This window comes from Somniosus microcephalus, chromosome 11, assembly GCF_052327205.1.
Source record: "Somniosus microcephalus isolate GS21.2 chromosome 11, FLI_Smic_1.0, whole genome shotgun sequence".
Classification (NCBI taxonomy): Eukaryota; Metazoa; Chordata; class Chondrichthyes; order Squaliformes; family Somniosidae; genus Somniosus; species Somniosus microcephalus.
The window spans coordinates 40492621-40506459 of NC_140997.1; the positions used below are offsets into that span (position 1 = coordinate 40492621).

General features: G+C 41.3%; 2 protein-coding genes across 3 annotated transcripts in view; one reads left to right on the plus strand and one right to left on the minus strand.

Moving 5' to 3' along the window:
- LOC147110504 (sodium/mannose cotransporter SLC5A10-like) overlaps positions 1–13839 on the plus strand; it is a 161185-nt gene that overhangs the window by 102787 nt on the left and 44559 nt on the right. The window lies entirely within an intron of this gene.
- LOC147110505 (uncharacterized) overlaps positions 1–13839 on the minus strand; it is a 41363-nt gene that overhangs the window by 26593 nt on the left and 931 nt on the right. The window contains exon 2 of the mRNA XM_086000534.1: positions 9308–9475. Within this exon, the coding sequence (XP_085856660.1) occupies positions 9308–9475 (168 nt within the window). The remainder of the gene's footprint in view (positions 1–9307; positions 9476–13839) is intronic.

Sequence of the window (13839 nt, forward strand, 5' to 3'; positions counted from 1 at the left end):
TTCCTAAAGGGTTAAAATCCCCTCTTGCAGCCACAGATGGAAAGCCAGCCACCTGCTAAATTCTCTCTAGTCAGCACACAATTAATGACTGATTTTTAAGTCAAAACGTTTTCAAGATTCGAACTCCTGCAGGCCAATTTAGCGGCTCCTTGTAATCTGCATAATTCTAGATGACTGACGACAATACTCTTAAAGAGTATCTGCCTCGGGAAGTCAATGAAATACATCTACAGTGACTGCATTGGGTCTAACGCCAGGGGGTCGGATAGATCTTTTGCCTCCCACCATGGGGTCAAGTTTCTTGTTGCTTGACTTGTTGAAGTTGTTTCTAACTCAACTTACGTAAAGATAAATTCAGAGATTTAAAAAATGGATATAGTTGTATCCATGTTCCATAGAGTCTACAGCACAGAAACAGGCCATTCTGTCCAACTGGTCTACACCGACATTTACGCTCTATACGATGTAAATCCACAAATTTTCAGTGACTTGCAAAATACATATATAGTTCTCAATTAAATGAGTTAATGGGTCCATTGTACAGGAAGTAAAGATGGCTTGGGTGCCCCTTATTCTTATTAATCACATTTCATATTTATCATACTGAATTATGTTTGTGATCTGAATGGTTTAAATGTGCACTCAGGTTTATTAAGTACATAGCAATGTAGTAATACAGTGAGCAGCACAGCAGCATAAGCAATGATAATCTTCACAGATCTCAGCCCCAAGAACTGTTTAGAGCAGAAAAGATATAATGAAGCTTGTGTAAAAGGACCAAGTGGAATTCACGGCCTCTGCTCAGTGAGCTAACCTTAGCCAAGGTGGTGGAAGGGGTGCAAAGTTCAATTCACTGTCTGCTTGGTTAGCTGATCTGAGCCAAGGAGGGGTTGTCACAATGGGCTTGGTGGCATTTGGCTGGGCAGGAGGAAGAAGGGAAAAAACAACCTGGTTTCCAGCTCCTAATTGCAATTAGTGGCTCCTACTGGAAAATGTATGCATGTGGGACAAGATTTAGCTCTACTGTGATGTTCTCAATATACTGTCAGGAACATAGGAATTGCTAGACAAAAAAAGACCAAGGCCCATCTACTTTGCATTGTACCATCCTGGTAGTCGTACAATACAACAATATCTTGTTGTTGGCTAATCATGGCCATCAATTTCTATCAATTAGTCTACAACAGACTCTGACATGAAACAAGGAAAACCCCAGTGGTGGAGAGCTCGTGAACCATTGGTCCAACGTCACCAGTTCCTCCTAAGCATGTTACACATTGCATGTCTGAAATTACTCATTTCCCAAAATATCATTTTCTGAAAGAAATCTAATTTGCATTTGAATGATTCAATACTACCTGCTTCCACCGTCTTCCTAGATTGACCACTCACTCACTGTAAGATTATTTCCACAGATTAGTTTTGAATTGATCCCCCTTCAAGCGCAGGCCGTATCCTCTGGTTCTACTGCTCTGTGCAGGCGTCAGCACTCACTGCGCAGACTTGCAGGTGAACAGTGACTACCTGGGTGAGATATTGGGTGGCACACCTGATTCCCAGCACGATTCAGTTATTAAGAGAAGGGGGAGGAAATCAGCAAAGAAAGAAAACAAACTGGTTTAAATCACAGGTGGCTGTTCAAACCTTTTCTCAGAACCCACATCAAATGGCAAGTTGACAGCACCTGATACTTGTTCATCAAACATAAGCTGCTATGCCAAACCTGTGACTTTAGACAGCATATATTAATTTATGTGACCAGAATTCAATCAAATCCATTAGAGACGTGATCAAATTGCATTGTGAAGAATGTACTTTGAACCCATTCAAATCAACTTATTGTGTCTTTTTTTTAAATTGAGTACTGAATAAAGAAAATAAGCCAGTTCAGTTTATCATTAGTGCAGCATAAAAAATATGATCATCCGGGCTGTTTTCTCCTGTTTTGATGTCAACGCAAGATTTTGGGAATGCATTACTCCATGACTTGAGATGCCACTAAATTTATTTGGCCAACACTGAGGTGAAAACAAGATTTTATCTGTGTTTGGTAAGTCTGAAGGACGAACAGTTGCTATGAACTATGCAAGCAAGTCAAGACTTGAAGCCGTTTGGTGCTACTCAGAGATCTTGTGATGTTATGGACAGAGAGCGCGAGTCGGACAATCCTTGACCTCTGTTAGTTACCGTGAAAACTGTGAGCGAAGAAAGGTTTTGAGAATCATTGGCAGAAAACGAGGGAAGAAAAGCCAAGAATCAGCTGGAGGAAGAGAAAGGATTTGTGGGAGGGGGGGGGGGGGGGGAGGGCGGGAGGGAAGAGAGAAAGCGAAGGACAGTTTGGATCTTGTGCCAAAAGAATATTTAGCGTTAAATTATGAGGACAGACTGCATGAACTAGGTTTGTATTTCCCGAGTTTAGAAGATTTAATTGAGGTCGTTAAAATGATAAAGGGATTCAATAAGGTACAGAGAAACTATTTCCTCTGGTGGGGGGATCCAGAAAAGGGGGCTAGGCCATTTAGAAATGAAATCAGGAAGCATTTTTTCCACACAAAGGGTAGTGAAAATCTGAATCTCTCCCTAAAAAGCTGCGGATGCTGGGGTCAATTGAAATTTTCAAGAGTGAAATTGATAGATTTTTTGTTTGATTGGGGAAACAAGGGACATGGAGCAACAGTTGGTAAATGGAGTTGAGATACAGGTCAGCCCTGATCTAACTGAATGGCATGATAGGCTTGAGGGGCTGAATGGCCTACTCCTGTTCCTCCAGTCCAATGTTCCTCACAACTAAATCATAGACAAGTGACACTAGGATCATTTTTTGACCCAACTTGTCAAAAGTTCGTGTTATTGAAAGGAGGGGGTGTATTTGTTTCGTGAAGACAATGCCCACTTGAATAATGATCTTAATGTCCTTTAAAATAACAAACATTGTGGAGATAATCTGCATTCTGTTCAAATCCAGTTCCCCCATGTATCAGCTGTTAGCAGTGAAAGAATAGTCAAAACACAGTTCATTGTTTGGAAAAGGAGGGGTGGAGGGTGGGTGAAATTCAATTTTTTTACCAGTTACTGAAGTGAAACAAATAAGCGAGTTAAAAGCAGGCGGGGAAACTCCAAAGTGTGATAAGTTGCAGCCTGTGTTGCTGGAGGCCAGGGTGGGGCAGCAGGTGCCATCTGCCCACATACCTGTACAAAGGGTGGTGCCCATAGTCAATGCTGAATGCGTTGCGCTTTTCAGAAATCGAGTGTTGGTTAAAGTTTAGAACCAAAGAACAAAGACTTTTGAGTTCTGTTTCTTTTAGAGCTGATTACAAGTTGTGTTCAAGATCAAAGTGCAGTACTGTTGTCATGAGACATTCATAAAGAAATTGTGTACCCTCAGAAAACTGGATCCAATTGAACTGTGTACTAATGTTATGTAATGGAGTTGTTTAAAGCTGATTGTTATAGTTACCCATAAGATGATGACAGAAAGGTTGCAATGTGTCACCAGCTAATAACACGTAAGGGGACAAAAATGATGTCATAAACTGTGACTGTGAAGCACAATTCTACCTATAGTTTTCTACCTATCATAGAATCGTACTGCACAGAAGGAGGCCATTCGACCCACTGTGCCTGTGCCGGCTCTTTGAAAGAGCTATCCAATTAGTCCCACTCCCTTGCTTTTTCCCTGTAGGCCCTGCAAATATCTCCTTTTCAAGTAGTTATCCAATTCCCTTTTGAAAGTTATTAATGATGTACGTGGAATCTTTACCAGCTGGTTAATGTTTATAGTGGGTACTCTTAATATTGAAATAATCCTACTTTTAGCAGAAACTTCCTTCTTCCATGGCGAACTGAATCCAGTTCTCGGGGTTGTGGTCGATTTACCTGCTCCTGGGCATATGGAATCACCTGAACACAGCATATACAGGAAAAAAGGGTGGAGAGGAGTGCATGCTCAGTAGGGAGCCTGCCAATTTTCTGTCTATTTAAATTCACGGATTGTGAATCAGGCAGACTCCCTTACTGACTTGTGCTCCTCTCCATCCAATTACCTGTATTCACAACTGGGACGCAAGTACAGGAAACTTTGAGCTATCCGGAAGTTGAATGTCCGGCAACTTTGATCTAACGGCAGAAATCAGCAGCCGTTTTGGTTAGGTTTTTTTTTCTCCTAGCATTCTTTTCACAGGCAGGCTCTGGAAAGCGTCTTTGTCGCTTAGCAACAGCTTCAGAGACGCTTCCAAGCCACTGGGCCGGGTGTTTACAAGCTGTTGCTGAGCAACAGTGTTTGTGGTCAGACACGGCAGGCTCTAGAAAGCGTCTCTGTATCTTAGCAACAGCTTCAGAGACGCTTCCAAGCCACGGGCCGAGTGTTTACAAGCTGTTGCTGAGCAACAGTGTTTGTGGTCAGATACTGCGATGAAAAGCTCCTATCTGATAACATTGACGCTGGTCTATCCGGAGCTTTTAAAAAAACGGCAGTAGCTCGGTCCCATGGGTGCCGGATAGCACAAAGTTTCCTGTACTTACTTTTCAGTTTCATGTCAAATGGATGTCTAATTCTCTCTTTTGTAGCAGAGATTCATACTGCAACAATTCGAATGATCAGAGAAGTAGAATACTCCGAGAACTCTGCTTTCCTCCTATTCTGGCCTCTTGTGCATCCTCTATTTGCTTTGCCCCTCCATTGGCGGCCGAGCCTTCAGCTGTCCAGGGGCCCCAAGCTCTGGAATTCCCTCCCTAAACCTCTCTGCTTTTCTGCCTCTCCCTCCTCCTTTAAGACGCTTCTTAAAACCTACCTCCTGTCTTAATAGCTCCTTATGTCACTCAGTGTCAAATTTTGTCTGATAATTGCTCCTGTGAAGCGCCTTGGGACGTTTTACTACATGAAAGGTGCTATATAAATGGAAGTTATTGTTGTACACTGTGCATAATATAGCATTAGCAAGATTTCTGTTAACACCCGTGATTATATGTAAAGGTTTGATTATTTCTGCTGATGAAGCTCTCTCGAATCAATACTAAATATTTAAAAAAAAAGTGATTCAAGTTTGCATTCAGTTTCCAAAACCACATGGCAAACGGAGTGTAAGTTTAAAAAATCCGTGATTGCTGCTTGCAATTTAACTTTGTAATTAAGTCTTTATACTGTATTTGTTACTGCACTACTGACAGATTATAGTTGCCTTGAGGAGTTATATTATGGCTTTCTTCATACTGCATCGTCTGTTCATTGTGAGCTAATGGGAGAGGAGTAAGTGCTACTGTATAACCTTATTTAAAATAAATTGCATTGCAGCTAAGACACAAGATAGTTATTCAAAGCTGGTACTCTAAGCAACACTAGGAAAAGGCCAAATTCCACTCTTGGAAACATGAAAGCATTCACACGATCCTCAACACAGAAATCTGACGGGTCTCTGATCAATTACAAGTACCATCACCAACAATGTCAGGAGAACATGTACAGACTGTGTTAAATTTTTCACAAACGTAATCTAAACTTGTATTCTGTCAAAACACACGATACAGTGTGAACCAATTTTTGTAATTTTTCTGAAATTCAGAATTAATTTTGCTGATTTAACACAGAAACAACCAAAGATATGGGCCCAGAAATTCGGGTCTCCACGGGTGAGTACGCATGGGGTACTCACCCATAGGCCCGATGGAAGTGCCGGTTTCCTGCATGCACTGCGCATGCGTGGGAAACCGGCACTTCCGTTCCTCTGAACAAAGAGGTTCAGAGTTCGAACGCGTGCGCGGCGGAGGCTGCGCGTGCGCATCAAACTTAGTTTTTTTTTTACAGGTTTCTCCGGGAACGTAAGCCTGCAGAATTTAGAAATATAAAAAGCAGGCGTAAGGCCTGCTTTTTACAAGGTAAGTGGTGAAATAATTAAAATTAAAACATTTTTTCCACAGGTTTATTATTTTTAAATACTTTAAAGCAAGGTAAGTTTATTGTTAGCCCCGTTAGAATATAAAATTATTTTTTTCAAAAGTTTAAATTGTTGTTTAAAATAGTTATTTCATGTAATTTATAGTTTATTTTAAAAATGTGATTTAAAAAAAATGTATTTGAAGGTTTAGTGCTATTTTGGGGCCGTAGTATTTATAAGTCTTGACAGCACTTCCTGTCAGACTTATGAATGGAGCATTCCCTGCCCCGATTGGCTACCCATGGCCCACGTGATCCCAGGGGACGCATTGAACTAACTGCGCCCCTGGGATACGCAAGCACTGCGCGCCGGCAGCTGGACCAGGCCCCGGATCGGAATTCCATGGGGTCCTACAGCTCAACGGCCGGCACGCAAGGTAAGTGCAGGTCGGGGGCTTACACCCGCGGGAAGCCCCCGACCCGAATTTCTGGGCCCTGATCTTCTGGCTGTGATACTTTCAAATGGCACACACAGGCATAACTGCACACGCACACACACACTGCTGTTGTATTTGTGTATCTGAATAGGCCTCAGCAGCAGTGTTCCTTGCAAGCTGCGGTGTGTTCTGCACGGCCTGTTTCTTTTAGTGCGCAGTCTCTTTAAATTTCCGCACCCACGCAGTATTTACAGCAACAAAGCCGGTGAGCGGCCTGCGTGGAACCTTTCCCATTACTGCGCGGCTGTGCAGCTTAAGAGGGAACACTGCTCAGCAGGCACTGACCTTTATTTTCAAGAGGGTACCAAGGCTATTGATAATATTTGAATAATATATAATTATATGCAAATTGCAACTGGAAACAGGTTGTTCAGCCTGAGTCCGTGTCAGTGTTTGTCCTCAACATGAGCAGTATCCCAATCCCATGTGCCTGCCCTGTTCCCATATCCCTTTATTCCCCTTTTATTCAACCAGCTATCTAACCTATCCTTAAATGCTGACATGCTCTCTGCTGCAATCATCAACTTCGGTCGTGCATTCCATAGCCTCACAACCTTGTATGTAAAAAAAAGTTTCTCCGGCTCTCTGTCCTAAATCTCTTACATTTAATCTTATAATTATGTCCCCTCATTCTAAAATCACCAGAAATACCCATTTCTATCTACCCTTGTCCCATCACTTCATAATTGTAAACACCTATCAAATCACCTTGTCATCTCCTCTGTTGACGTATGAGGAAAGGTTGAGTAGGTTGGGACTCTATTCATTGGAGTTCAGAAGAATGAGAGGCGATCTTATCGAAACATGTAAGATTGTGAGGGGGCTTGATCGGGTGGATGCGGTGAGGATGTTTCCACTGATGGGTGAGACTAGAACTAGGGGGCATAATCTAAGAATAAGGGGCTGCCCTTTCAAAACTGAGATGAGGAGAAACTTCTTCACTCAGAGGGTAGTAAATCTATGGAATTTGCTACCCCAGAGAGCTGTGGAAGCTGCAACATTAAATAAATTTAAAATGGAGATAGACAGTTTCCTAGCAGATAAGGGAATTAGGGGTTACGGGGAGAGGGCAGGGAAGTGGACGTGAGTCTAGATTCGGATCAGCCATGATCCTATTGAATGGCGGAGCAGGCCCGAGGGGCCGTATGGCCTACTCCTGCTCCTACTTCTTATGTTCTAATGAAAACAGCCCCAATAGGAAACCAAGAGATGGTATGATGGAATCACAAAATAAGAGAATACTTTAATTACCTGAGGGTCTCCTATTCCTGAACAAAAATGTGTCTCAGTCATTCACCTTGCTGTTATACTAAGCCCCTTTGTTAATTTTCCTTTCATTGTTGGCAGTTCGTGATTTTGAATCTGTTCTTTATAAACTTCATTTTTTTAATAAAATCTTTCAACATTTTAGACTTTGTTTTAAATCTAAATATCCTCAGCCAGAGTTAATGTTGTCAACTGATCCACATCTTAGATAAGAGATCTACTGTTAATAGTATTCAAGGGGTATTAACAGTATCAAGCTAGAGTTTCCACACACTTTATTTACTGATCCGTATTCTTGCTTCATGTTACACCTCTTAACATTAAACCTTTTCCCCTCATTACTTTTGTGTGGTGACCACACCTTAAACCTTAGACTGGTCGTAGCTGCAAGGAATTCTATACTCTTTGAGCCAGCCCTTTGTTTAATGTTTTATCTCTCACACTTCCAGGTGACCCAGGAGTTGTACAAGAGTTCTGGTTATTTCTAGTTATGGAACCTCAACACCGTAGTATCTATTTCTCTAACCATCTGCTTGTCAACTTAATGTAGAAACCAGACTATTGCAGAACAGATTAAATATCAACAACAACAACTTGCATTTATATAGTGCCTTCAACGCAGTGAACAGTCCCACAGCGCTTCATGAGCATTATCAGATAAAACTTGACACCAAGCCATATAAAGAGCTATTAGGACAGGTGACCAAAAGCTTGGTCAAAGAGGTAAGTTTTTTTTTAAATCAATGCTTTTATGCCATCAAAATAATGTGATGGACAGGAAACAATTGAAATTCACACAGGGAATGATGCAGTTATTAACAAATAAAAAAGAATACTCTGAATTCTGTCTTCCATCATAAAACTTGTTAAATTGCTTTGTGCTGTTTCAGTCTATACTCCTTTCAAATTGAAATATCAAAATGCTTCCACATCCAAGAAATGGGACATGTAGTGGCAAAACAAACTGCAATCAAATGGAAATTTGGTATGTAATATGAATTTAAATAGGAACCCGTTCGTGAATGGTAAGGTATTAATCCAAGCTTGAAGTTCAGAGGTGAACATAATGTGATCGTGCTGTTCAGGATGTCAGATGAAAACATCTGCTTAATAATTCAGACATGGATGTGTCATTCACAGTGATGTTGGCTCCCATAAAGGTCAGCAGCAGTTACAAGAAAAGGATTTTAAGCAAGAGATTTCTGTATTTGAAATGGTTTGTAACAACCAGTTTACTTTCAGCATCTGGTGCACTCTCATGAATGCTAATTCTCAGGTCCCTGTACAGGTATATGGTGAAAGAGGGCAGTGAATAGTCACTTATTACCCTAATCCTTAAAACAGATTCTGCAAGAAATTTAAAGGCAATTGACCTATGAAATAAGTCGAAAATCACATCATGAGGCTGCAATACTAAAATGATTTCACTTGTGCAAATTGCCATTATTAAAGACCTTTACGCAGTTTTTCTTAATGTCTGGTCATATCAGAATAATATCTTGTACAAAGTACAGTGCAAAGGCATACCTTCATGGCTTTTTATGAGTTTATTATGAGCTAATCCCTGACCAAAGCATGCTAGAGAATAGAGCAGCTTTATCTTTAAACTGGTAACTGCGAGTCACACATGACATCAGAACTGGTCTGCCTGTCGCTCCACTTTTTCCTCACTTACTTTCAGCATCCCCATATGCATTCCTGAACTCTCGCACATCTTCAAGAAATACTTGATGTTAGCCTCATCGTGGATGATGTAGACGGGAACTTTCCTCTTGACGCTGGCATCCAGTATGTCTTTGAAGATATCGATGTCTGTAAATAAGTCCATTACAACAGCGATTACCTGCGAATAGTAATAAAACAGTTGTAGTTACACACTCAAATCCCACATTAGTCATTTAATCAACTGATCAAATTCTATTGCAGACATTATCTGCTGTCTGTGGTTGAAATTCATTTCACTGTCTGTAATCGAGTTCCATTTACACAGGGTAATTGTAGAGAAGATGTTTCTGCTCAAACTAGGGATCGTAAATATAAGATAGTCACTTATAGATCCAATAAGGAATTCAGGAGAAACTTCTGTATCCAAGGTGTGGTTAGAATATGGAATTTGCTACCACAAGGAGTAGTTGAAGCGATTAGCATTGATGCATTTAACAGAAAGCTAGATAAGTACACAAGGGAGAAAGGAATAGAAGGATGTGCTGATAGGGTTGGATGAAATAGGGTGGGAGGAGGCTCGTGTAGAGCATACACACCGGCATAGACCAGTTGGGTCGAATGGCCTATTTCTGTGCTATAAATTCTATATAATTCTTTGTAACTGTATTTACTAGCACTAGCAATAAAAAAAAACTCAAAACTCTGGCAAACTCGATAAAGAACTTGTATGTTTATAGAGCCTTTTACAACCTCAGGACGTTGCAAAGTGCTTTACAGCCAATTAAGTACTTTTTCTGACATGTAGTCACTGTTGTAATGTAGGAAATACGGCAGTCAATTTGCACACAAGATCCCACAAACAGCAATGTGATAATGACCAGAATTTTTTTTTTTTTTAGTGATGTTGGTTTTGGGATAAATATTGGCCAGGACACCAGGGAGAACTCCCCTACTCTTTGAAATAGTGGCATGGGATCTTTTACGTTCACCTGCGAGGGCAGATGGGCCCTCGGTTTAACGTCTCATCTGAAAGATGACACCTCCAACAGTGCAGCTCTCCTTCAGTACTGCACTAATGTGTCAGTCTAGATTATGTGTTTAAGTCTCCGGAGTGGACCCATAACCTTCTGACTCCGAGGTGAGAGTGCTACCACTGAACCACGGCTGACCAGAGTAATGTATTGTCCTTTCTTTTTCTGCTCGGCTCTCCAATATAGATCCGCAAACAGTTGGGTGGGGGGAGCTCACAATCCGCTTTGTAAATTGCTCTTCAATTGATCCCCCACGTGTTTCACCAAGTAAGGAAGCTACACCAAGGGGAAATAGTAGCTAAAACCCTTCAAAGTGTTTAACAACTTGTTTCAACTCTTATAAATAGATCTGTATTCTCATCAATATTTTGGAGTGCTGTAAATTTAAATTCACTCCAGTGATAAATTATTAATATTTGTAGTCATTGAGCTGTACCGACCCAATGTTTATTTTAGCTTAAATTTGGGCTAATACATTTTCAGAATGAGACACATTTTGAGTGAAGATTTACTTTATATTAAAGTAACCCTTGCGTTAGCAGTAACCTGAGTGAAAATAAAATAACTATTCTAATGTTCTGACACCATGCTTGTGATATCAACATTACAATATGTTAAGCAGGAGGTATGAGAATTTATTTAGTTCCCCTGCAACTAATTCTACATTCTGTGACTTTTTCATGTATCCTCTGCTTTTACTGGTGGCATAAACATGGGAGCAGAAGTAGGCCATTCAGCCCCTTAAGTCTGTTCCGCCATTCTATTAGATCATGGCTGATCTGTAACTCATTTACTTGGCTCCATGCTCCATAATACCCTTACCTCACAAACTATTGATCTCGGGCTTGAAAATGTCAATTAACCCCCAGCATCCACAGCCTTTTGGGGAGGAGAGTTTTGCACTACCCTGTGTGTGAAAAAAGTGCTTCCTGATTTCGCTCCTAAATGGTCTAGCTCTAATTCCAAGATATTGGCCCCTTATTCTGGATCCCCTCACCAGAGGAAATAGTTTCTCTGTATCTACCCTAAACCCTTTATCATTTTAAAGACCTTGATTAGGTCACCCCTCAACTTCTAAACTCAAGGGAGTGCAAAGCAAGCGTATGCAACCTGTCCTCTTTTCTGAAGAAAAAAGCCCCAACCTATGAGAAGACTTAGAGGACACCTGATAGAGGTCTTTAAAATTATGAATGGGTTGGGCAAAGTAGATGTGGAGAGAATGTTTTCACTGGTGGGAGAATCCAAAACTACTGGCCATAAATACAAAATAGTTACTAATAAATCCAATAGGGAAATAAGGAGAAATTTCTTTATTCAGAGAGTGGTTAGAATGCGGAACTCAGTACCACAGGAAGTGGTTGAGGCAAATAGTTTAGATGCTTTCAAAAGGAAACTAGATGAGTACATGAGAGAAAAGGGAATAGAAAGATACGCTGACAGGCTGAGATGAGGTGGATGGAATGGGAGGAGATTCATATGGAGTATCAACAGCAGCACAGACTACCTGGGCCAAATGGCTGGTTTCTGTGCTGTATATTCTATGTAATTCTTTAAGCCCTGGTATCATTCTGCCCTTTAAGCCCTGGTATCATTCTGCCCTTTAAGCCCTGGTATCATTCTGCCCTTTAAGCCCTGGTTTCATTCTGGTGAATCTGTGCTATACCCACTCCAAGGCCAATGTATCTTTCCTAGGTTCAGTGCTCAAAATGGTCTGTTGGGCAATATTCAGCAAATGTTGAACATTAATGATTAAATGACATCCAGACTGGAACTGAATCACCCTGCAATCAAAACTAAACTCCAGCTGCTGAAACTCTTAAACAGATCGGGTCGGGGGCAGGTCATCATTACGAACTACTATCTGCACTGTTAAGCAAATGCACTAAACTATCCGATCATCATAGCCTGATATCGGCTTTATATCTGCTATAACTTTCTTTTCTACCTTATCATCTCTGTAGGGAAGTCAAATGTTTTTTTTTTCTTACCTTGTTTGGTAGAGGGTAGTGGGTTAGGAATGAGGGAAGGACCTAGGTGATGTCAAGGAAAAGTTGCACCTTATCGTTCCCAACACTCAACAAAGCCCGTTTTAACATGCCATATTGACAGAATGGAATGTACAGCGTGGAACCTACAGGCCAGGCATTACCCCGCCCCCATCCCCTTCAGCTCCCACTCGCAATCGCAATCTCTTCGGTTCCAACAAACCCCCGTCCTCACTGCTTCAAGCTTTTGTTGCAGCGAGTGCGACATCTTTCCAGTTTACATTGCATGACCACATTTTGTATCGTCACAACCGGGGCGGGTTCAACACGGATGTGGTGACCCTAACTCGCAGACTTCAGCTGGAAATCCTAAAGGTTTAATCCAACCCCTTCGCCCTACCTGAATCTGCTGAAGTGGGGAATATTTAAAGTTCACATACACCATATGAATAGAGGAGTTTAATTTAAGAAATGATCGGCTAACAAAGCAACATTAAAATTACACAATCCTAAGGTAGTATGTGGGTTGTAATGATGGAACGGGAATGATTACACCATGTATTGGACAAGGACTGTTTAATAAGGTTACAGTCAGTGGTCTAAACGGCACTATGCTGGAATTCCCTCCCTAAACCTATCCACCGCTCTCCTCCTTCAAGACGCTCCAGAAAACCTACCTCTGAACAAGCCTTTTGGTCACCTGATCTAATATGTCCTTATAGGGGTACGGTAACATAGTGGTTATGTTACTGGACTAGTAATCCAGAGGCCTGGACTAATGATCCGGAGACATGAGTCCAAATCCCATTACGGCAGCAGAGGAATTTAAATTCAGTTAATTAAATAAATCTGGAATAAAGAGTTAATGGTGACGAGGAAACTACTGGATTGTTGTAAAAACCCATCTGGTTCACTAATGCCCTTTAGGGAAGGAGATCTGCTGTCTTTACCTGGTCTGGCCTATATGTGACTCCCTCTGAAATGGCCCAGCAAGTCAAACTGCTACAAAAAACCGGACTAGTCTACCAACTGCGCACCATGGCTGCAGTGTCTACCATTACAAGATGCTCTGCAGCAACTCCAAGGCTTCTTTGACAGCACCTCTCAAACCCGTGACCTCTACTACCTAGAAGGACAAGGGCAGAAGGCGCATGGGAACACCACCACCTCCAAGTTCACACACCATTCTGAATTGGAAATATATCCTCATTGGGTCAAAATTCTGGAACTTCCTCCCTAACAGCACTGTGGGAGTACGTTCAAAAAGGCAGCTCACCGCCACCTTCTCAGGGGCAATTAGGGATGGGCAATAAATGTTGGCTTTGCCAGTGACCGAATTAAAAAAAAGTGCTTCAATATTAATATTTGGCTGATCATTGCTCCTACTAAGACGTTTTACTACGTTAAGTGGCTTGGTGTTAAATTTTGTTTGATAACGCTCCTGTGAAGCACTAAGTTAAAGGCTCTATATAAATACAAGTCTTAAAGGAGCTAAATAAATGCAAGTTGTTGTATATTAGAGTTTC